Raw genomic sequence first — 21563 nt, forward strand, 5'->3', positions numbered from 1 at the left:
ATGGACGGTACAAAGCAAGAAGGGATCAATATTCCGTCGAAAAATACATATTCCCACGATCCGAGCTTGTCCAAACGGACACAATATTTCTTCTGTAGAAACACGTCAGGACGACGACGTCGGTGCTGCCTCCATTATTCTTGGCTTTATTCCCTGTTATTTGGTGGTAAATTTGGGGGTAAATTTGGCCCCTAGACGTTCATTGGTGGTGGGTCCGTTCGCAGCTTTTTTCTGAGGAACGTGGGCTCATTATTTTTCATGGTTGCATTTAGATAAGGGAGACCCTATAATTCCTTTCTGCTTCTCATCCTGTCCCTCGCCTGCGCCTATCAAATGCTTTCTCTGGACAATGCAGGATGGCTGGCCCCATACATCGCCCCGTTTATAGCTCTCTCCTATCCAACCGGTACCCCACCAAACGTAGATTCTTTCCCAGACGCTGCCTACTATCAAACGGGGCCAAAAGATTTCTGTTTGATCATAACATGTATTGCTATAATGGCCGTCGTTCGTGACGCGTTCAGGCTCGCTGCGTGCGAGCCCTTTGCGCGATGGAAGTTGACGAGGGATTACGAGGCGCGGTGGGCACGAACGACCAATGGTGCTGTACACGCCAAGGCGAATGGCATCCCCAGTGGCAACGGTAATGGTCATTCCATACCACGTTCGCGCAGGAGGGATATGCGAAAAATTCATCGAAGCGTGATGCGATTCGCGGAACAAGGATATCAGGCACTTTACTATACGGTGATGTGGTGTTTTGGTTTCGTACGTTCCTGACGATTTCCTTGTCTTCTTGTATTGACCGTGCTTCCACAGTACGTTCACCTTAAACTGCCAACTACCGTCTCCAATCCCACTGAGGTCTGGATGGGTTATCCTCACATGCCCATCGCTGGACCTTTGAAGGTCTACTATCTAACCGAAACCGCTTTCTATCTACATCAAATACTCATCATCAATGCAGAGGCCAAGAGAAAAGATCACTGGCAAATGATGGCCCACCACTTTATCACCGTTTTTCTCATGAGCACCAGCTATTACTACAATTTCACTCGTGTCGGTTGCTTGATCATGGTTCTGATGGACTGGTGTGACGTTTTCCTCCCTGTGCGTATCTTTCACATTTCATCGTTGCTGGTTTTAACATTTCTCAGATGGCCAAAATGCTCCGTTATTTGGAAGTCGCACAAGTTGTTTGTGATACATTCTTTGCCTGGTTCATGATTTCATGGTTTGTTACGCGCCACGTACTGTTCAATTTTGTTATCAAGTCTTCACTTTACGACCTTCCACGACTTGTGACGTTCCAATGGCGCCCACACTCTGGACATTTCATGACCAGAGGATCCTATGTCATGTTCAACGTGTGTCTGATCACATTGCAGGTGAGTAAATGCGCCCTACCCCGCGGATTCTCAATGACACGTCGTCTTTGAAGATATTACAGATGATATGGTTTGCGACCATTTGCCGAGTAGCATGGGGCGTGGTGTCGGGTAAAGGCGCCTCTGACAGTCGGAGTGACGACGAAGAGTAAGTCTTCCCTTGCTATGGTCAGTTCCTAAATAACTTTTCTCTCTAAGTAATGGTGACATGGAGTCTGAAAATGACAAGGACAAGTAGCCTTAGATCAGAATCAGTCTGTTGCAGGGCAACTTGGTTTTCCGTGCGCCATCTTTTGCAACAGAGGATGTTATTTCCTCGCGTGAGAAGTCCTTGAGTAACTATGAATACAACTCAGAAATATGCGAAGTGAGGCCGGATTCAACACGTATTCGGGAAGCTTGACTGTGCCGTCATATTGATGCCGGGGCATTTAACTTATTTACATCGTCGCGGCCCCAATTGTGAAACTGGCTCACTGTGATGCATGATTGGGGGGAAAAGTAGGCAACGGAACCGGTGTAAGTACCATGATCTATTGTGGTTTCTTCCTTACGTGCATCTATACATGTCGAGCTCAGCTCCAGCACTCCTCCATGAGTTTGCCTTCTAGCTCCATTTTCTTCATGTATTCCCGTGCCTCCTCAGTGCTTAGACTTCCATGCTGGACTGCAGAATGCCGAAGGGCATCCTTCACCGCGGCAGGCATTTTATTTGATGATCTAAAGAAAGGGCCCAATGAATTGAGAAGCAGAGGAGGAAGTAGATAAATCATCATACCCTGAAATATACACCCATGCACCCTGTGATATTAATTTCCAGATCCTTTCTCCATCTGCCTGTATGAGGTCTTGAACATAAGTTCTTTTTATCCCCTTAGGACCATCCCGCGAACAAGCAACGCGATACATCAGTTTCTTTTCTTTGGCATATGCATTCCACTCTTGGCCGTAGTGCTCATCCTTTAAGGCAGACCGGCAGCCGAAATATAATGTATTACCTGATAAAATGGTTGTAGCAAGCTGATGGGAAAGACTTGTACAACTTACGGATTGTGTCAGTAGAGAGACGTTCTTCGATTAAGGATCGCATAGGTGCGACACCAGTACCTGGACCTATGCATATGATATGTGTATTTTGGTCTGGGAGGTTGATAAATCCGCGGCGCAGGCCAATGGTCAATTTATGGCCTAGGCGATGGTGAAACACGATTCAACAGAAGCCCAACGTTCACATACCTGGTTGCAGGGTGGAAAGGTATGAGGTGCATATTCCTCGGCGAGGTACTTTTAAGCGGGTGCGAAACTTAACGATGGCGATACAAAGTTGTATCTCACAAGGATGCATCTAAGCGGAAGTTGTGGGCCGACCTTGTTAGGCAGACATCTGAAGTTACCTTGACCGAACTGGCGATCGAGAACTCTCGAGGTCTAAGTGGTGGGAATATGTCGAATATGTATGGTAGGGGTATCTTGGACCCACGAAATTCAATAAGTACTTCTTGGATTGTGCGCCTGACGCGTTGGCAATAATCGTATAACTCGTCCTGCCAGTGAGTTCAGCACCGGCCAGTGGATATTAAAGGAAATGCTGACAGCAGTATCAATCGAAAGGAATTCGTCCAGCTTCTCCGACTCTTGTTCGTCCGTATTGAAATATCGGAGGTACTGGAAGAAGGTTCGGCGAGGGACGGCTTTGAAGTCAAGATACCGTGTGAAGATGGTTCGAAGGCTTGCACGACGCGGAATATGGTGAGGCATGGTCTGATCTGATACTGCATTCAGATTCACGTAGAAACAAGTGAATGAGGCTCACCCTTTTCGACGTGTTCTAAAGTGTAGACTTCATCAGCGATATTTCCCCAACCCATGGATGACAGAAACTCTTCGACATCATCACATGGCTGTAAAGGATGGATAACTGCAACATCCCCAGGATTGTACCTAATCCGACGTGAAATTTGACATACGACGACGGAAGGAGTACATACTGTACATCTTCCTCAAACGAGAACTGGAAATGGCGAACATCCTGGTGCCAATCTTCTGCCGTTATACGCTTGTTGCACTTGAGCGTAGCGCGATGGTAGGCTGTATCCTGTGCTAATGGATCTGGAGACTCTTCTTCGCTGGACTTTGTCATAGCCATTCTCGGAGGAGGGACGGTATCCCAAGGTAGTCTGCTTGTTCCCTCGGCAGAGAGAAACAGTTGTGCCAGAACATCCAGCAAGCCTTCTATCCATGATACCAGAGCGCCATCCGTGCTACCTTCCTGGTTTCAATCTTTCATACAATATGTCAACAAAGGTGACGCACCCAAGCACATGTTGATCGTCGCCTTCACCTCTTTCATATATCTCGGTTGCCCCAAGGCCCTTCATTCTGCGGGAAAGTTTCTTCGCTGGCCAGCAAAAGCGTTCATACGCAGAATCCCCGAGGCCAAAGACAGCGAAATGTATGTCTTCGAATAAATCTGCGGGGAGGTCCGAGCGCAGGAGCATATTCCATAGCGAGGTCATCGACCGCGGTTCGACGCCAGATCCAGTGGTTGCTATCACAAAAATGACAAGGCTTTCAGTTATAAGGTCATCCTGATAGATTTTCAGCATGAAAAAGTATTTGGGAAATAGAAAACGCACAGGAAGATAAGTCTCCACGTCCTGTACGCGACATCGGACATGAATGCGTCTGCAATGGCGGGCAATGTTGTCTGCTGTCTCCTGGGCATTTCCCGACTCCGTAGCGTAGAGGATCAAGGGCTTTGCTGCGTCAGACTCGCCCATCCGGGATGACATAGCCTGGGATTCGAGTCCTTACGGAGCAGCATACGACGTCGTCGGGTAGGAATCACTGGTCACGTCCTGTGACATCGTAACTGCCTTATCGAGGAGCATCTTGTACACTCTACTCACCAAGAGGACGTGGCTTCAGGACATATATACCTCTCGCTCGTCCTTTCTCTTGCACTTTAATTCACCTTCAACATAGCATCAATGATGGCCAGCTTTATGAGCTACTTTGGCACCCGACGGGACCCTAAGCAGTCGGCGAGGGATGCTATAGTTACACTACGGCAACAGCTGCAGATGATAGAGAAGAAGGAGGAGTACTTGCAGAAGAAGATTGATGAGGATCTGAAGAAGGCCAGAGCGAACGCTGTTTCCAACAAGCCAGGTGCGCCGCCCAAGCTCTCTGTCACCCAGCCAGAATTCATTGACTCAGCTTACTCAAAGTGGCTACACAGGCTCTGAAACGAAAGAAGGCGAATGAGGTCGAGTTGGATCGCCTTGCTGGAACACGACTGCAGCTCGAAATGCAAGTTAATACTCTCGAGTCGGCGAATTTGAATGCGGAGACGATGGCGGCTATGAAGAAGGCGGCTGATGCGTTGAAAGTCATTCATGGAAACATGTACGTTGCCTCGTGTTCCAACGGATCCTATGCTTATCATTTCATTAGGAACGTGGACAAGGTCGATGCGACAATGGCGGCTGTGAATGAACAGAGAGCGGTGGCTGACGAGATTGCTGATATCATATCAAATCCCGCGTACATAAACGCGGACTTGGATGAGGTACGTCATCTGCCTTCTTATTGTTATACTGGCTAATGATCCTTGTGTTTCCAGGACGCTCTCAAAGCAGAATTGGATGAGCTGGAGCAAGACGAGCTGAATGAACGATTAATGGGCGCTGATCACGTACCGGTGCATAAACCGGAATCAGTAACTGCACGGAAAGATGGTACACGCCTTCTGTTCTTTGTCTTTCCATTCGCTCACTGATGGCGCCTTCTTTACTAGCACCGGTTGCTGTCGAGGATGATGAAGAAGCTCAGCTCAGACAACTACAAGCAGAACTTGCAATGTAGCTCCTTAAACCCTTCTGTCATATCGTCATCTCCACTTGTTCTATTACTTATATCACGAGTCTTGTAGTTTTTTGTTGATTTCTGTTCCAATATTACACACACCATTGTATATTCGAAGAAACGATATTGAGGAAGCGAATTTCGGACAAGGTGAAGCGGATACATTTTGATGTACAGGATTTACATAAGTTATGGACGTTGCTGTCTTTGCTGTTGGTATCGACAATGAAGATGCCCGAACACGCTATAATTGAAATGCGAAGGAAGAAGAGTAGCACCCAGATAATAATTCTACAGAGTTAATATGATTAAAGCATCATGAGGAACCTCCTACACAACGGAGGCCTAGCACACGACGAACGTCCGATGTAAATCGTAGAGAGTCAAGAACAGGAAGGAGGTCAAGTAAGGCCTCATCTGAAGGATCGTGAGTCCACCCTTCTATCGGTATTCCATTAGCTGCGAGAGGGTGCGCGAGAGTCAGATCGTGAAATGAATGGATAGACGCCGACGGACCTTCATTGACACGGTAACTTATAGGTGAGTTGTCGACGAGGCAGACCCGTGCAAGGTCACCCTCGACAACTGAAAGGTCCTTCGTATAGGAACCATTAGGCAGCTGAGTACATGACTGATTGTGGCACAGATGTCAGGGCAACCGGATAGCAAAAAGACGCGAAAAGGAACGCACGTCTCTAAATAAGCGATTTGAAAGTATCCCCCGGCCAGCATCTAGCCAGTCGATGACAGGATCCGCGTACTCTTGCATTGATGCAGTAAATATGACGAGCGTGTACCATCCCGAGACCTGTAATGCATAATAACGGCATGTCGAGCACAAGAAACGAAGGCTGCGTACCGTGCGCAAAAAGAAATCTACAAATGGCCTCTTGTACACATGATAGAGGGTACTGCGGCCACCCATAACGACCTCCACCACATGCCCAGAGCTCTTATTCCGCCTGGTAAAGGTGCTCAGGCCGAAAAACCCGGAGCCACTGGACGAAGAAGGCATAGGGCGTGATGTTGAGTGAATCAGAGTTTCATCGAGATCAAGAACGAGAGTTTTTGGGAGATGGAATGGGGTCTTTCGGGTGGTAAGGCTGGGTGTTGATGAGCGTGAATGAGTGGCCGAAGGGATCTCTGGCGGTTGGGGGGTAGATGTCGGCGAAGACGAAGACTTGGCATCGAGGAGAAGGGTCGAATGGATGTATGAATGATTGACGGACGGAAAGAGAGAAGATTGAAGGAGAGGTGGCGCTGGCTTAGCTGGCAGGAGATCCAGACGAGGAGAAGTATCATCGGTGTCTTCATCTGTGCTGTCCTTCTCCGGCGACGCGGCGACGACCTGAATGGACATCATCGGCTGGCCGTGGAGCGCGCGTGATTCAATCCACGACGTCCAGACGGTCTGGAGGGCATCCCAGGCGAGGAGGAGGACCCGAACGAAGAATGTGCGGTTGAACAGTGTGTGGAAGGTCTGCTTTGGTACGACCTGCATCTCTATAGAGACAGTGGCGGATGAATCTGGGTGAGGACGGGCAGCTCGGTTGGGAAAGGATATGAAACGAGACGGATACGAACGTTTCGTTGGGGCTGGGGCAGGGTTTGGCTGGGGGGAAAAGAGGAACGACTTTGTAGACCAAGGCTTCACATGCGGCAGCGGCGACTCCGTAGCGGACGAATGGCATCGTCTGTCGGGGTGTAAGGACTGATGCTCGGACGTCGGTGTCGACGGCGGCGTCCTGACGGAGGCAAGGACGTCAAACTGGCGCGACAGGTAGGCCAGAGAATTCATCCTGTCGACGCCGTCAACAAGGAGTAATACTTGGCGAATAATGGGAATAAGATGGAATACTGGGATATCCGTCTGTATCTTGGGATGGACCAAGGACGGAACCAGTTTGTGATATGGAGGATGGTGGGTCACAGCTTGCGATTTCAATCACGCGCCGCGACAAGTTTGCAGTTGATTGGCAATTTCTCTGAATTGCGCTTTCTTTCTTTCTTTCTTCCTTCTTGCTTTCATTTTTTTGTCTTTTATATATGATACACGACTCCAGATTGTAAAAACACTCCCTGTCCATGTCACGAACTGCACTTGTTTGGCGAAAGGACACATTTGTGCGTGGAACGTTCGTCCGAGCCGGTCTGGCGTGCGGATCTAACGTATTTCTTCTGATGATTCCACTTTTCCCGGGGCCCAACTTTCCTGGTACCGTGGTCTTATCTTCATGTCTGCGGAATGGTCAGCAGGACAACTCGTAGTCGTTGCCGGACACTTACCCGACAGGATCGTTCATTTCCCTGCCGCTGAGGACATGGACAGCGGAAGCTTCTTTGATTGTGGACGGCTCTTCGTTGCGACTCTCTGGGGAGGTAGCACCATGACTGCTCTGACTTCCTTTCATCTTTCGTGCCGTGCTTCGTTCCCCTCGCCAGGCGTTGTATGCAGTCTGGGTAAGGCATATCCATTTTAATTAGAATCGCGTCAATATTTTAAATCCCTACGCACGTATGCAACGACCATCGCTCCAGCGCAAGTAATGACACCAGTCGAAACGGGCCGTCCTTTGATCCCTTCAACATGGGGCAGATGGATCATATGCATCCGCCGTGATGATTGGACAGTAAGAACTCGAGTCATTTTCAGGTTTTTGATAGCTGTAGTGTAGGTAGCGGTATGCATGAGTGCCCCACCTCTTTACCCCACCTTTATGTGCTGCACCGAATGATTCGAGATTCTCCACTCGTTGCCTAGAGGGACCCGGGCCTCTATAGAAAAAGGTCATACCATTCGCAAAGTCCCCCTTATCTCTCTTCTTACGTTTCCATCACAGGTTACGCAGGACAACCTACAACTCTTCCATTCATCAAGCTCAGGCCTCCAGACAACTCGAGCAACGTTTCTGAAAAGAGGGTCTTTCTTCCGTGCTTCTCCGACTACTTTCGGATCTAGCCGCTTCCTTGTTGCCATGTGCCATGACCACGTTGAAGACCTAGATGCCCCTTCCGGACCATGCGCCAGCACTGCCCTCATTCACCTACATTCAGCCTATATATGTATACATCAGATCAAGTACCTAAAACCAGCAGCACCCACTCCCTTCTCCATTTTCTTGTTGAGTGCAATCAGGTGCTGTCTGAATATCCAGTTCATGATAATCGTGAAAGCGAACACCGCTATGCATATATAATCCGAGTTGTTGTATGTGGGGCCCCACATCGTCGGCCATACGTAACTGCAAAGTAAACGATTAATGAGTCTCTAGAATAATCCAATAATTCCTTACGATCCAGCAACATTGCCTAGCTGCGAAAATGCGTTTGTCAGAGCGAGTGCGACCGCACGCTTTGAGGGAGGTCTTGGGAAGCAATTGCTGATCCAGGCGTACATTACGACGAAACCTGCGTAGCTCTGAGCCATTAAGAATCTGCCCAGACTTCGTGAGCAGCGTTTTTTTTTACCAGAGTCATGTATTAGTCATAACTCACAGAGAAACGTATCGTGCGGCCGTATTCATGGTGGAGACAGCGAGGATGAATCCGACGATACCAAATACAAATGGAACGATAATGTGATAAAATCTCTCTTTCGTCTTGTCCGAATGGCTGATGTACTGCTCATGAGAAGATGCACCCATTTAACGAGTGAAACATCTACTAACCGAGATATAATAAATGATAATATAGTCGTAAAAACGAACGGAGGAGCGCACAGGAGTAGAGTCACTGTACGATTGAATCCCATAGTAGCACTATCAACTAAGCTTTAGTCAGCATACATAGCGATTACAACTTCACGAGCCTTAGCGTAGGGAAATACTGGTTGAAAGAAAGCCCTACAACTTGAGCTGTCAACGCCAGGGACATCCACCAAATCTTCCAATCCTTGAGTGCAAGCCAAAGTCCGTTCATAGGACTTCCGTCTTCTGTTTCATTTTGATCACCAACACCGACATCCTCTTCCATCCTCTGGATTGCAAGTTGACGCTCCAGAGGCGATAGCCACTTAGTCGTGGCCGGAAAATCGGGTAGGATAAATATGGCCAGGATCGCGATGAAGACTGTGAGAGAACCCTCGATATAGAATAGCCATCTCCGGCCATTGTTAGTGCGATCACCTTGATGTCAAGCATGTGCTTACCTCCATGCCGCATGTCCAAGTTTTCCCTCCATACCGCTTAGAATACCTGATGCTAAAAGGTTGCCAAAGGCATTACTGATAATGTTACCACAGTACAAAATCGCCGTTCGAACGCCAATTTCTTCTCGTTTATACCACTGACAGAAGATTCGTCACCAGCGAGAGATGAGGAGAATACTACGGACTTTCGAAATCAAGAACAACGCTCCTGGGAAGAACGCAGCCTCCACAAAGCCGAGGAAGAAGCGCGTCAACAGTGCCCCAACAAAACTAGGAAAGTTCGCTCTCAGGAGTGATATTACAAAGACGGAATAGATTTTTACTTGTGCGTAATGCCTTATCCATCACTCGATATGTCAGATGGTACGTTTTCGGAGAAACATCCAACCCACCAGTAAGGCATGAGCTGGCAATGCAGAACCGTCAGAGGAAGGCCCAACGAAGAGTGAGATAGTGAGATACGAACATAACGCCCCAGACTATCATACATGCAGGAAGGTAGACAGATGGCTTTCCAATCCAATTCAAAAACATATTTCTGCATTACTAATGAGATGATAACGTGGATCGATAAGAAAAAGGGCTTACGATGGTATCTGCATAATGATATAGCCGACATACAGGATCGATAGCAGTGTCGCGAACTCTTCGCCTTTGAGATGCAAGTCATCTTCGAGGCCCCGCAGACGTGCCGCGCTTGTTAAGTAGATTCAGGATACCATACCGCAAGTTTTTCGATTATAACTGACGCAGCATTGTTTCTGTCGATCTGATACAGCCGTTAGCAGGAATAAGCCAATTCAAGATTAGACCTACATAGTTCAAGATGTATATGAAGATGAGGATACTCATCCGCAGGTCAATCTTCCAAAGTAACTTCTTCTCCAGAGAAATGCGAGCTTGATGCCCCCCATACTTCGCGTCCTGATCCAGACTATCCTCTTGTCCTTCGTGTGTATGGGTATATTCGTCAAGGCGCTTTTCGGGGTCATTGAGATCCTGTTCGTGAACCGGATCCATCATGGTGGTAGGAAAGAACGAGGTGCCGATACATGTCCGGAGATTTTGATGTGTGCAGATTAAGCTTCTCACCCGATTGCATCGCTCCGGTTTTTTGCAGCACGATGCTTGTGGGGGGTAATAATCCTACTATGAGGAGGAACTTCGGAAATTTGAAATAAGGCACGTGCATCAAACATGACGAATGCCTGCACGTGATGGCGCGCGTCGTTGAACATGGACCACCATCATTGTCAACGGGTGGGTCAGCTCATCCAGAGTCTCGTCGTCCTCGAAAAGCATACAGTACCTCTGCAAGACTCGTGTCCTATCTGCCTGATACCTTTTTCTGATTTCTTCGACGACGGTGATAATCTGGCCCCTGATTGCGGTGTCACCAAACTCGATGGTTGCGGGCACATATTCTGCAGGAAGGAGTGAGTTTAACGTCTTGCACTCCCTGGAGTACTTGGCTGAATGACATGATAGCTTGACAGAATGGATCCGTACTTTGGTTAGTGCTTTAGTATTTTGCTTATCCATGTGTGCTAATGCATGTTGCTCCAGCATGGTAGCTGCCCTACTTGTCGTCATATATTTCTTGACATACGGCCCCCTTCGGAATCGGACGATGAATCTTCTGATGGCGGGGAGTACATTCCAAATGACGACGAGGACGACGAGGCATTCTATGGCGAAGTTGAATACGAAGATTTCATCGAGGTGGATGAGGACTTGATTGACATCGACCCAGACGATTACTCCCCAGTCGACGAAATGGACCTGGATATGTACAGGACCTGGCAGATGCAGGAAAGGGATGACTTTGAAGGCGAGTGGGGCCTCACCGACGCCGAGTCGGACTCACCATCTGAAGGTGACATGAGTTGGAATGAGAGCGACAGGGACAACTCCATGGGTATGTTTTGCGTTTATATTCTATCCATGTTATTACTTCAACTTTTGATTTCCTAGCTGGCGAAGACAATGTCGCAGTCAATGAAGCCGGTAACGAGGCTGATGACGCTACCAGCAATCTTACCAGAGACGTTGAAGACGAGCCCAAGTAGAATGGACCCCTCTGTTTTGCTTATTTTAATTATTCAACAGCATTACGTATCCTTCACTGTACAGTGTAGTACCATCATCATTTATTTCATGCATTATATACTAGCCAGTACATCCTCCATCGCGGCGTTGTCCCTGTCTTTCCATACGCCTGTAAATTTGCCACTCCACTTTAATCCTTTACCACCGCCCTTGACTCCCAACTTAACCTTCAAGATATCCCCCACCTCCTTCACCAATTTGTCGTCCGATCCAATAATCATCACAACAGTAGTACTCGAACTAGTCTGGGAAGAGGGTGACGATGAAAAGATGATAACAGACCGCTTTACCGCAAGAGTCTCCTTCAGGGCATCCAAAAATGTAGCACTGATCATCGACAGAAATCCAAGGGCATTACCGGAATCGTCAGTGCGATGGATGTGTTTTCTGAACACTTCATCTTCGGTAGAGCAGAGTTCTTGATATAAGTCTCGACTCAGGAAAGCTGCCACCTCGTTTTCGACGTCCTGAACACGTTTTTCTGCCCTCTTCCGTTCATCGACAACTTGATTCACACGTTCCGGGACCAACGGGGCACCGCAGCTTAGACTGGATGCAGCACTTGCGAGGAGTGTGTGTGTCGAGGATAAATATATGATGAGGCGCGGTCCGGAGAGAAAATATAACCGCGCAGAAGTAGTGGACGAGCGGGCTAGCGCGTCAGTATGAGGTAAAAGAAAAAGCTGGAGGTTGTTGATGCCCGGCAGATGGGTGCCACAACAACTAGCAGGTGTTAGCCAGGAATTTCATACATGTAACCTGTTACTTACGGGTTTCTATCAACACCCTCAATAACAACTATTCGTTTGACTCCTCCAGTGTAGTCATCAGGTAGACCTCTGCCTACCGCGCGTCCGCTCTCTATCTTGGGAACTTTGGTCTCTTTCCCTAGCTCTAATTCTTCAACTTCAATGTGGACGTTTCTTCCTTCGAATACTTGTCTATTAGCTTCATCCTGGATAGACTGAATCTCTTCAGCCGTCATGCCTCGAGGAACTTCGACGTAACAAGGGGCTGGATAGCTTGTCAAAGACCACGAGAGTGTAGGTAGATTCAGATAACTCTCCAGAAGGGCCGAAAGAAGATGTTGAGATGTATGCATTGACATCTGACATGGGTGTAAGACCGATTATATTATAAACGATAATGAAGACTTGCATGGTCATATCTTCTATCATATCCAGCTCGATCAAGAGCGGCTGTGACTTTGTTTCCAGGTGAAAAGACAATCAAGGCAGCATCCAAGCTGCCATTCGGGACACGGACATAGTGAACGGCATGACCTCCGTGTCTTTTGGACTGAATGACGCTCCAGACTGCACCATCCAGAGTGGAGATGATTCCAGTATCCGTAGGCTGTCCTCCCCCTTCTGGAAATATTACAGTGTCATGCAAAACAACTTCCAGCATAGGATCATCTGGTAATGTCGGCGCAAGAACAGCCTTCTTGGTTTTCTTTCCTGCTTGTGGTAGCACTGGCTGCGATACAACGCAGTTTACAACTGTTGTCTCTATTTCTCGCAGTAGAGGGTCGCCTGGGCCAAGGAGGCAAATGAATCAATGGAGATTGCTCAGCGCGATACGAGGAGATAAAGTACGTTGACAAGCCAAAAGACCCACTGGGACAGGAACCCGGGGGTCTGTACTGACACGTAATGCTGGAGAAATAATCCTGTGATATTCAGGTGGTATCGTTGGCGGCAGAAGAAGAGCTGTAGCAGCCATTGTATCAAATGGGGAGAAGGAAAGAAGCCGTGGGAAACTTCTGACGAGCCTCGCTGCCACGATGGACACCTGGTTATCCCCCCTACTTGTTGAATGGCCTACAATGACTACAATTCTCCTCTAGAGGATGGTGAAGAGCAGCTATCGCTACTATCGCATCACTCAGGTGAGTCCTAACTTATCGAGATACGATCCTTGAGTATTGACTTCCAATTGCCTCAATACAGACGATGCTCTTATCGTGGATCCGTGCGACCCCGACGTAGAATTTGGTGGAAAAGAAACCCGGCAGGCGCTGGAAAGAAACCTCCTACGCAAGGTCGATAGACGAATGTCGATTCTGGTGCTGATATACGTCCTCAATTGTATTCTTCTATCTGATTTCACAGCTTCGTAAAATCCTGACTCTTTCTTTCAGTCATTGACCGAAACAATGCATCGTAATAATCCCGGCATGAATTCTAGGGCGGTATCTCATTGAGCATCCTTGCAGCGCTGCAAGGCTTCGGGGATTCGAAGAGGATCTCAACCTCAGAGGCACACAGTTTGCGAGCATCTTATCTGTGTTATACATTGGATATATCATCATGCAAATACCTTCGTGTGTCTCCCTGCTAAACGATCCGCGTTCAACCACTCATGACACCCAGAAATATGTTTCTTGACTACATCGGAAAGCCCTCTTTATACTTGCCTACATGCATGATAATATGGGGTGGGATATCAGTCATGACAGGATTCACAACCAAGCACGTCCTCCAGCCAGCTCTCTTCTACAAAACTAATTATCCGCAGCTTTTTGGGGGCCATTTGCACGCGATTCTTTCTCGGCTTCGTGGAAGCCGCTTTCTTTCCCGGTGCTTTAGTTAGTCCTCAATTATTTAACCGCTCGGTTCAGTGTTGAAGGCTCCGGTAGTTTCTCATCTCAAAATGGTACAAACGCACCGAGCTCTCACAAAGAACTGCCCTACTTGCATGTGGAAGTCTTGTGAGCAACGCTTTTGGCTCCTTGATTGCCTCCGCTATTCTTGACAGCATGGAAGGTCGGTTAGGCTACGCTGCATGGAGGTTGGAGAACTTTCTTTTCCTGCCTTTGTTCTACTCTGATTTCTCGTGCAGATGGCTTTTCTTCATTGAGGGTAGCCTAACCGTAATTGTGGCTATATGCGCTATATTTATACTTCCGGACTTTCCTGAAACATCATTCGGTTGGTTGACTCCTGCTGAACAGGCCTTAGCACAAAGACGAATGCAAGAAGACCACGGGTCGGTCGAAGATGAAAAGAAACCTGTCAGTGGACTTCAACTCGCGCTGACGGACGGAAAAGTGTGGTGGCTAGCCATTGCTCTCATCGCCTTCAATGTATCTCTGAGCTTCAATGTATTCTTTCCGACCCTTATGTCAACTCTGGGATATTCCACCACGATAACTTTACTGCTTTGTGTGCCACCTTGGGTTTTTGCTACCGTAGTTGCAGTTTGTGTGTCCAAGTACGCAGATGTTGTTCTCAATGCGTCCTTATGGTGCTGATTCTATTCTCCAGACACTCGGATTACACTGCCGAACGGTTCTGGCACCTATCGGGCTCTTTCTTGGTTGGCATTTTTGGATTCCTTTTGGCCATGTCAACCATGAACGTTGCGGCGAGATATGTATCCCTGTACGTCGCTTGGACTGTTGATTTGCTCTTCCACAACTTTCTTCTTCAGATTTTTCCAAGCTCAGTCGTATGCGGGGTTCATTTGTTTTCTTGCCTGGGCCAGTGGATCTGTGGCTAGGCCACCAGCCAAGCGGGCTGTGGCTCTCGCATTGATCAATACTGTATCGTCTTTGGGAAATGTGCTTGGATCGTAAGTGCTGCCTCTTGAATTTTTATACAAGTGTCACCATGAAATAGTTACTTGTGGCCGAAGTCATGGGAACCGACTTATTCGAAATCGTTTACCGTCTGTATCTTGACGAGCGGTTCAGGATTAACGATGTGCTGGTTATTCAAACGACACTTGGCAGCGCTGAATGCTTGCGAAGAGAAACGGGAAGTAGAGATAGGATCTAAGAGAGGATACAGATACCTATTGTAGTACGTACCTTGGTGCACAGTATTGGAGGGCCGAACGGCGAAATATCGGTATCACCTTGGTATATGATATCATTTTTAGACAACGGTGGTCACGATCGCGCGACGACATTATTTGGCTTTACGATGTCATTCGGGTTTCTCATCTTCTCCTCGAACCATGAGTACAGTTATCCGCCACTTGAAAAACTGGTCATTTACTCAAATTGGGGGCGGCGAAGGTACAAAAGATGATGAATGGCTGCAAGCAACTCAATTTCCGACTACCATTCATGTTGAACTCTTGAAATACAAGAGGATATCTGATCCAGTACGATTCTTTATATTGAGCTTGTGTTATCTGATCCTTTCTTTCAAGTTCATCGGCCTGCATGAGTGGGATGTACAGTGTAGGCATGAACACTCGGTACTGAAATCGTGTCGTTGATACCGCTTCAAGGGATTGGCGAGAGCTCATGGTCCTTCAAGGCCGTCTTTGAAGTGACTGAAGACGAACTTATAGCGCCTAACGCTGACCTTGTGTTTGATGGCCTGGACACTTTTGCCAGCGTGTCTTTGGTAGCACTCATTATTTTCCTACTGGTTTGCATGCATACTGAACAGTCTTAATTGCTTCAAGAACGAGAAAAAGATCCTATCGTGAGCACAATGTTTTGAAACCATTCTTATAACTCCTTATGAATGAATTCAGCGCCGAGAATCAGTTTACCGCATACAGAGCGCCTGTGAAGTCTCTTCTGAAAGTAGGCACTAATGCCTTGGTCCTTGACTTCGAAAGCGCCTTCTGCAAGGTCCGTCCGACTCAATCTCGAGTCACCGGATACAATTACTCAGTTAAGCTTCTTCATCCCAGGGAAGAGAAATCGAGGGGCAACACGAAAAACTCAACCTGTGGAATGGTGACTCTAGTCGTCTTCATGTTCGCAAAGCCCAATACAAGTCAGTTCAGTTTGATATTTATTTCATCACTGTGCTGAGATATGGTCATTTCTCAGTTACGGGTGGGACTGGGGTACGTTCTTCGAGCGATAACTCAAAACGAGGTCATTTGACACCATTTATGAAGGCCCGACTCTCATGACCGTCGGACCATGGAAGCCCGTTTATCTCCAGACGTACCAAAGTCGAATAACTGATCTGGACGTCAGGACGCGTGTTTCAGAATCCTTAAGTGTCGACCTTTCCGCTAGCTTTACCTTGTCAGAGAATGTGCCGGGTTTTGCGTCGTTTGTCCTCAAGGCACCCGATGGTTCCATTTCAATATCCTCAAACAAGATACCCACCAACACCGGCCGGGGTACCGTATCATTTCAGTTCGAGCCAGGAATCCTGGAGTTATGGTATCCCATAAGATACGGAAGACAGACGTTGTACACTGCCGAGGTCGAAATCACTGATTTGGGGGGAAATATTCTTGACCGAAGGGCACAGAAGATTGCTTGTCGACGCGTTAGAGTGATACAAGACCCATTGGCTGATCAAGAAGGTAGAACCTTCTTGTTCGAAATTAACAACATCCGCATTTTCTGTGGAGGTAAGTAGGTAGACACTGCAGTAAGAGAGTTGTCTCCGATCTTTTCTTTCTCCTTCTTGCAAAGGGTCGAACTGGATTCCGGCCGATTCTTTCTTAACAACGTGAGTAAACTTCTTGACAGAGGAGATGATAGTAGGACTCAAGTTTCTTCAGTATGACGCCTGAGAGATACAGAGCTTGGCTGCAACTTTTGGTCGATGGTAATCAGAACATGATTCGCGTTTGGGGAGGAGGCATCTACGAACACGACTCGTTTTATGACACATGCGATGGTATGTTATACTGGCATTTTTTTGGTGTTTTTTTTTTCTGACGCCGTGCGGTAGAATTCGGAAGTAAGTCGAAATCCGCTAATCTTGGATACGCCTCAGAAGCTAATCTTACTGGGTGTCAGTCCTTGTTTGGCAAGACTTCATGTTTGGTTGCGGTCAGGTATGAATTTTGAATTAATTATCCACCTAAGCTCACAACATCATCACATATAGTACCCTGCGTACGATTCTTTCCTTGAGTCTGTAGAGGAGGAAGCAGTACAGAATGTAAAGAGGCTTCGTCACCATCCTTCCATTGTTATTTTCGGTCTGTTTGGTTGCTTTCTTTATCTTATGCCGTCTGACTTCCATCATCTATCAGCTGGAAACAATGAGGGTTCGCTTCCATCTTCATCTTCTTGCTATTATCTGAATCGGCAAAAAGATTACCAGATTGCAGAATCTCTCAATTTAGAGCTGGATTACTCGGACGAGGAATCTGACTTCCGAAAGACAAACTTTCCTGCGCGCCATATTTATGAGCGTGTATTGCCTTCCATTGTGCAACAGTTCTCTGACGTATACTACCATCGATCATCGCCGTATAGTGGGTTTGGTAAGGATACTGGAGACCAGAAGTATGGGGATCTCCATCAGTGTATGTTTCCTCGGCGTTCGTTTCTGTGTATTGTCGACACGCTGGTTCGTAGGGAACGTCTGGCACGGATCACAAGAGCCATGGCACAACTGGGACATCCTTGCCGGCCGCTTCGTATCAGAATTTGGCATGTACGTCTCATGTCGTTCGGTCACTAGGGACTACGGTCTTAATGTCTTTTATTGCAGGGAAGGTTACCCCGACCTTCGTACGGTTGACTATTGGCTTGGTGGTGACAAATCGCAACGCTACCCACAATCCAGGTGGATAATTGTGTTATGTTATGTCCTGGCTAGCTCCTCACGGACTGTGTAGAGTCAATAGCAATCATAACAAGGCGGCAGGATTTGAAAGACGGCTGGAGGTAAGGACCGGTGTAAGGGAGCAATAGGAAGCCCAGTTTTTGACCTAGTCGGCAGCTATACTTGGTTGAAAACTTTAAACATTCATTTGAAATGGAAAGGTAAGCTATCCAGCTGCACAATTCATAATCCCGACCTACAACCACAGCTATGTATACTATACACAAGTGATGCAGGCCGAAACGCTCGCATCAGCATATCGACTCTGGAGGAGAAATTGGCGTGGTAAGGGAAGGGAATATACTTCGGGCGCTCTCGTGTGGCAGGTCAGTTCTCGAAGTTCGTTCCAAGCCTGTTCTGTTTGTTCAACTGAATCTATAGATTAATGACTGTTGGCCAACAACTTCGTGGGCCATCGTGGATTACTTCCTCAGACCCAAGCCAGCATACTTTACGGTTGCTCGAGAACTGCGGCCTTACACCGTTGGGATGACCCGTAAGGAAAAAGAAACGTACCCAGACTATCGGTCAGCTGCCAAGTTTACAATCGATACCATCCTGGAGATCTGGGGTACAAACAGTACACTTTTTGAAAAGAAGGCGACCCTCGATGTAACTTCCTTTGATTTGCATTCTGAGTGGACCCATCATTGGGCCAAGGAGGTGGTATTGGCGCCGAATTCAAGCACCGAGCTATTCCAAGGAGAGGTGCCGGGTGTACACACTAGGAAAAAGTGGAGCGAAGTGCCCAGGGTTATCATCGTATCGGCTCGTCTGCTGGACAAGGTAGGAGAAATCATGGCAAGATACTCGAACTGGTGTGTGATCTTCATTAATGTGGAAATAGAGCTCTGTTTGATATCAGTTCAGGCCGGAACCATTCAAGTTCATTGATTTCCCGGCGCTTGAGGATGTTGGCTTGAAAGCCGAGATTGCCCAAGACGGTGAAACGATCACACTATCGACGAAGAAGCCCGTGAAGGGAATAGTACTCGACATCGATGATGAGTATGTGAAATTTAGTGACCAAGCCATCGATCTTGTGCCTGGAGATCCACAGGTGGTGCGGGCAGTGGGGCTGAAAGGTCGCGCGGTGAAGGCGAGATTCTTGGGAGACAGTTCGGCGTGAATGAATGTGAATTTGTACGATCTGTAACAGTAGGATTTTTAAAGGAATTGAAAAGGATGCTATGGTACGGGTTCTTAACTTACAGGTACGAAGAATATACGATGGAAAGGGAACATAAGCTGTAGTCATAAGAGTAAAAGGTCTAGTAGTCCTTTGTAGCCATGAGAAAGACATAAAGTACATGCCATACTTGGAGAAAGCCATCCATATTGAATAGCACGGGGGTAGCTCGAGGAGGAAGCGTCTACATTACAACGCAGCGACTGGCCGGCGGCTCGCCTTGCTTAGTCGGCGAATGTTTTTCGACCTCCCCCAAACAGAGATCAAAGACTTTACCTGCGAGACGTTGAGTAAAAGCAACGACGAATGTACAGGTGCGACACTTGCCAACATTAATATTATCCTTTGCACTAGTCTCAACCCAGACTGCATTGTTTGCCTGCGCAAGCCGCTCCCCATCCTCGGTGGGCACCTGCCTGAAGATGAAGTACGTTTGTGTCATTACTTGGCTCGTTGCGGAGCACTCACCGCACTCACCTCATCGTCAGGTCACCCTTGGAGCCCACAACCACGCACGGAATCTCAGTCACCCCACAAAAGTCAACGATTTTATCATACAGAACCTGGATCATGTCGAAGGAGCTCCGCGATGTGACAGAGTATACGAGAACATAGCCATGAATTCCTATTGCGTGTTTCGAGTTGAGGATAGAATACTCGTCCTAGACAAAGGCAGAGGTGAGTTGGTAGGTGCGCTAGCATGATCCGACGGTCATCGCACCTGTCCCGCAGTGTCGATGACCTCGCAGTCGTACTCCGTGCCCTTGAAACTGACACTCTTAGCAAAGGTGCTCTCGATGGTAGGGTAATAGTTTTCAACGAAACGATTTTCCACGAATTGTATAATGAGGGAAGATTTCCCTATCGTATGAGCGTGAGCGGGTGAGACTCTGGTCGTGTGCGTCGAACAGGAACAGCTCACCTACTGAACGAGCACCGAGGACAGCGATCTTGCGCTTCTTGAGATTCTCAGCGGGAGGCATGGATGGTGAAAAGGAGAGAAATAAAGGAAAGGCAGCAGGGATGTGAACGGGGAAAGAAGAAAAGCCCCTTTATTATTATATTATTATTTGTCCGGGAGAGCAGAAGAAGAATTACGATCTGTAACACATCCCATTTAGGCAACACCTAGCCAGGCCCAATATAATCCAATTTCCTATCCTCCAGCCAATACCGGCCTTTACATATAATATCCGACTGCTAACGCCACCCCAGGCCATCGTAAGAGTAAAGTAACGTAACCTGCAGCACGACCAGCGCATCACCTCCTTGACATTTTTAAACCTAACCCGTCCACTTGTTCAGAACGACAGGATGCCAAACATCTCGCCCTCCCTCAGCTGCGGAAAATTTCAATAAGCAGCAACGTGCACGTAGAGGGACGCATAGGGACGCACCACCATGACGACAGAGTCGTCGGTTAGCATCAGATCTGTGACATTCTCCCGGATGCTCGTGGGCAGGTCCCTGGACACAACACGATAAGGCTGCTTCACGCTCGAGTTGATATATCCGTCGCCATCCTTGAGAAACTTCTCATTTACCCGAACAGCAGGCGTCTCCGCGCCTATGATCTCGTAATTGCTCATCGTCGCTCGTCCTTCCTCAAGATCCTTTCGGATCGCATACTGATTGAAATCGAGTATTCTGGCCCTGATAAGCGTGCCGTCGATTTCGTGGGTGATAGCCCTCATCCCGTGCACGACGGAAATCCACACATCCGAGAACAACGACGTGGTTACCTCCGTATGGTGTGCCCATTCAGAGTGTGGTATTATGATTCGATCCGAATCCGTACCTGCGAGGCTTCCCCTTACCATGGCCATCAAGGACGACAGTGGGACAAAGGTGGAATAATACTCTGTTTCCGTGTCATTGACATAAGCGTTGTAGCCAATGACCAAAAGCCTGTCGTCGTGGCACGTCGTAAAAAGTCCATCACTTTGATTCGGCTTTGCGGGCGGAGGGTCGGAGAAAAGGCGAATTTCAACGTCCACACCATCTTTCGGAAGTGGGAAGGCGAGGGCACACAGAAATGCTATGGTTTCCAGGTTGTCATTTGCAACGTAATCTTCTCCATCGAGATGATACATTTTCAGATTCGGAGTAGGTTCTCCATCTATTTGCAGAGACCCTATCATTAAGATGTCTTCCGTCAGGAGGATGAAGGTTTGCAATTCCAACATTGTCCCAGTAACGTGCTAAAGAGTAATGAGCTTAAAAGCATTCTTTAGCTCTCTGTTGAAAGAGGTGGAATAACCTTCTTGATGCAACCGGTTTTCCAGTTCCATATTACAAGGTTGGAAATATCGCCT

At 47.7% G+C, this 21563-nt stretch overlaps 11 protein-coding genes across 11 annotated transcripts; 5 read left to right on the top strand and 6 right to left on the bottom strand.

Moving 5' to 3' along the window:
• The first annotated feature begins 138 nt into the window (after window positions 1-138).
• BT62DRAFT_677142 (longevity assurance proteins LAG1/LAC1) lies at window positions 139-1789 on the top strand. The gene is made up of 6 exons (XM_043181835.1): window positions 139-212; window positions 273-768; window positions 820-1110; window positions 1158-1388; window positions 1442-1536; window positions 1587-1789. The coding sequence occupies exons 2-6, from the start codon at window positions 334-336 to the stop codon at window positions 1624-1626; spliced, it is 1092 nt and encodes a 363-aa protein (XP_043042810.1). The 5' UTR covers window positions 139-212; window positions 273-333; the 3' UTR covers window positions 1627-1789.
• Window positions 1790-1963: 174 nt separating this feature from the next.
• BT62DRAFT_1002887 (riboflavin synthase domain-like protein) lies at window positions 1964-4180 on the bottom strand (the record flags this gene model as incomplete). Its single annotated transcript, XM_043176885.1, has 10 exons — window positions 1964-2108; window positions 2167-2386; window positions 2436-2576; window positions 2625-2733; window positions 2783-2932; window positions 2982-3154; window positions 3202-3329; window positions 3377-3649; window positions 3702-3976; window positions 4025-4180. The coding sequence occupies 10 exons, from the start codon at window positions 4178-4180 to the stop codon at window positions 1964-1966; spliced, it is 1770 nt and encodes a 589-aa protein (XP_043042811.1).
• A 76-nt stretch (window positions 4181-4256) lies between these two features.
• BT62DRAFT_1073795 (Snf7-domain-containing protein) lies at window positions 4257-5498 on the top strand. Its single transcript, XM_043178967.1, has 5 exons — window positions 4257-4559; window positions 4619-4796; window positions 4845-4959; window positions 5014-5128; window positions 5188-5498. Exons 1-5 carry the CDS (start codon window positions 4379-4381, stop codon window positions 5253-5255), a joined length of 657 nt encoding a protein of 218 aa, XP_043042812.1. The 5' UTR covers window positions 4257-4378; the 3' UTR covers window positions 5256-5498.
• Window positions 5349-7255, bottom strand: BT62DRAFT_945478 (NIF-domain-containing protein). Its single transcript, XM_043187946.1, has 4 exons — window positions 6115-7255; window positions 5947-6063; window positions 5772-5886; window positions 5349-5714 (listed from the first exon to the last, which is right to left on the bottom strand). Exons 1-4 carry the CDS (start codon window positions 7051-7053, stop codon window positions 5572-5574), a joined length of 1314 nt encoding a protein of 437 aa, XP_043042813.1. The 5' UTR covers window positions 7054-7255; the 3' UTR covers window positions 5349-5571.
• Window positions 7256-8325: 1070 nt separating this feature from the next.
• Window positions 8326-10422, bottom strand: BT62DRAFT_888210 (MFS general substrate transporter; the record flags this gene model as incomplete). Its single annotated transcript, XM_043182952.1, has 12 exons — window positions 8326-8497; window positions 8549-8689; window positions 8751-8867; window positions 8924-9013; window positions 9055-9354; window positions 9403-9539; window positions 9588-9672; window positions 9791-9808; window positions 9869-9940; window positions 9991-10098; window positions 10152-10171; window positions 10219-10422. 12 exons carry the CDS (start codon window positions 10420-10422, stop codon window positions 8326-8328), a joined length of 1464 nt encoding a protein of 487 aa, XP_043042814.1.
• Window positions 10423-10612: 190 nt separating this feature from the next.
• BT62DRAFT_992354 (uncharacterized protein) lies at window positions 10613-11733 on the top strand. The gene is made up of 4 exons (XM_043190335.1): window positions 10613-10838; window positions 10891-10915; window positions 10969-11320; window positions 11377-11733. Exons 1-4 carry the CDS (start codon window positions 10639-10641, stop codon window positions 11469-11471), a joined length of 672 nt encoding a protein of 223 aa, XP_043042815.1. The 5' UTR covers window positions 10613-10638; the 3' UTR covers window positions 11472-11733.
• BT62DRAFT_1073799 (ThrRS/AlaRS common domain-containing protein) lies at window positions 11526-13255 on the bottom strand. Its single transcript, XM_043178968.1, has 4 exons — window positions 13110-13255; window positions 12670-13046; window positions 12282-12619; window positions 11526-12234 (listed from the first exon to the last, which is right to left on the bottom strand). The coding sequence occupies exons 1-4, from the start codon at window positions 13234-13236 to the stop codon at window positions 11565-11567; spliced, it is 1512 nt and encodes a 503-aa protein (XP_043042816.1). The 5' UTR covers window positions 13237-13255; the 3' UTR covers window positions 11526-11564.
• A 234-nt stretch (window positions 13256-13489) lies between these two features.
• BT62DRAFT_1053916 (MFS general substrate transporter) lies at window positions 13490-15712 on the top strand. Its single transcript, XM_043178547.1, has 10 exons — window positions 13490-13601; window positions 13655-13676; window positions 13730-13837; window positions 13887-13962; window positions 14003-14101; window positions 14153-14304; window positions 14356-14727; window positions 14781-14897; window positions 14947-15087; window positions 15135-15712. Exons 1-10 carry the CDS (start codon window positions 13568-13570, stop codon window positions 15316-15318), a joined length of 1305 nt encoding a protein of 434 aa, XP_043042817.1. The 5' UTR covers window positions 13490-13567; the 3' UTR covers window positions 15319-15712.
• On the top strand, window positions 15475-19188 carry BT62DRAFT_888060 (glycoside hydrolase family 2 protein; the record flags this gene model as incomplete). Its single annotated transcript, XM_043182947.1, has 21 exons — window positions 15475-15624; window positions 15673-15703; window positions 15754-15872; window positions 15934-15953; window positions 16006-16105; window positions 16168-16253; window positions 16310-16326; window positions 16381-16848; window positions 16913-16949; window positions 17002-17120; window positions 17243-17280; window positions 17334-17427; window positions 17482-17496; window positions 17545-17757; window positions 17810-17888; window positions 17946-18020; window positions 18073-18121; window positions 18177-18220; window positions 18268-18385; window positions 18441-18877; window positions 18930-19188. The coding sequence occupies 21 exons, from the start codon at window positions 15475-15477 to the stop codon at window positions 19186-19188; spliced, it is 2568 nt and encodes an 855-aa protein (XP_043042818.1).
• BT62DRAFT_929283 (uncharacterized protein) lies at window positions 18994-20275 on the bottom strand (the record flags this gene model as incomplete). Its single annotated transcript, XM_043185688.1, has 5 exons — window positions 20171-20275; window positions 19970-20109; window positions 19726-19910; window positions 19576-19664; window positions 18994-19524 (listed from the first exon to the last, which is right to left on the bottom strand). Coding segments are annotated over exons 1-5 (562 nt in total), but the record flags the coding sequence as incomplete, so codon positions are not given.
• A 109-nt stretch (window positions 20276-20384) lies between these two features.
• Window positions 20385-21415, bottom strand: BT62DRAFT_929284 (uncharacterized protein). Its single transcript, XM_043185689.1, has 2 exons — window positions 20646-21415; window positions 20385-20588 (listed from the first exon to the last, which is right to left on the bottom strand). The coding sequence occupies exons 1-2, from the start codon at window positions 21339-21341 to the stop codon at window positions 20550-20552; spliced, it is 735 nt and encodes a 244-aa protein (XP_043042820.1). The 5' UTR covers window positions 21342-21415; the 3' UTR covers window positions 20385-20549.
• Between the last annotated feature and the right edge of the window lie 148 nt (window positions 21416-21563).

Source organism: Guyanagaster necrorhizus (assembly GCF_019112545.1).
Source record: "Guyanagaster necrorhizus MCA 3950 unplaced genomic scaffold BT62scaffold_6, whole genome shotgun sequence".
In the NCBI taxonomy this organism is placed as follows: domain Eukaryota; kingdom Fungi; phylum Basidiomycota; class Agaricomycetes; order Agaricales; family Physalacriaceae; genus Guyanagaster; species Guyanagaster necrorhizus.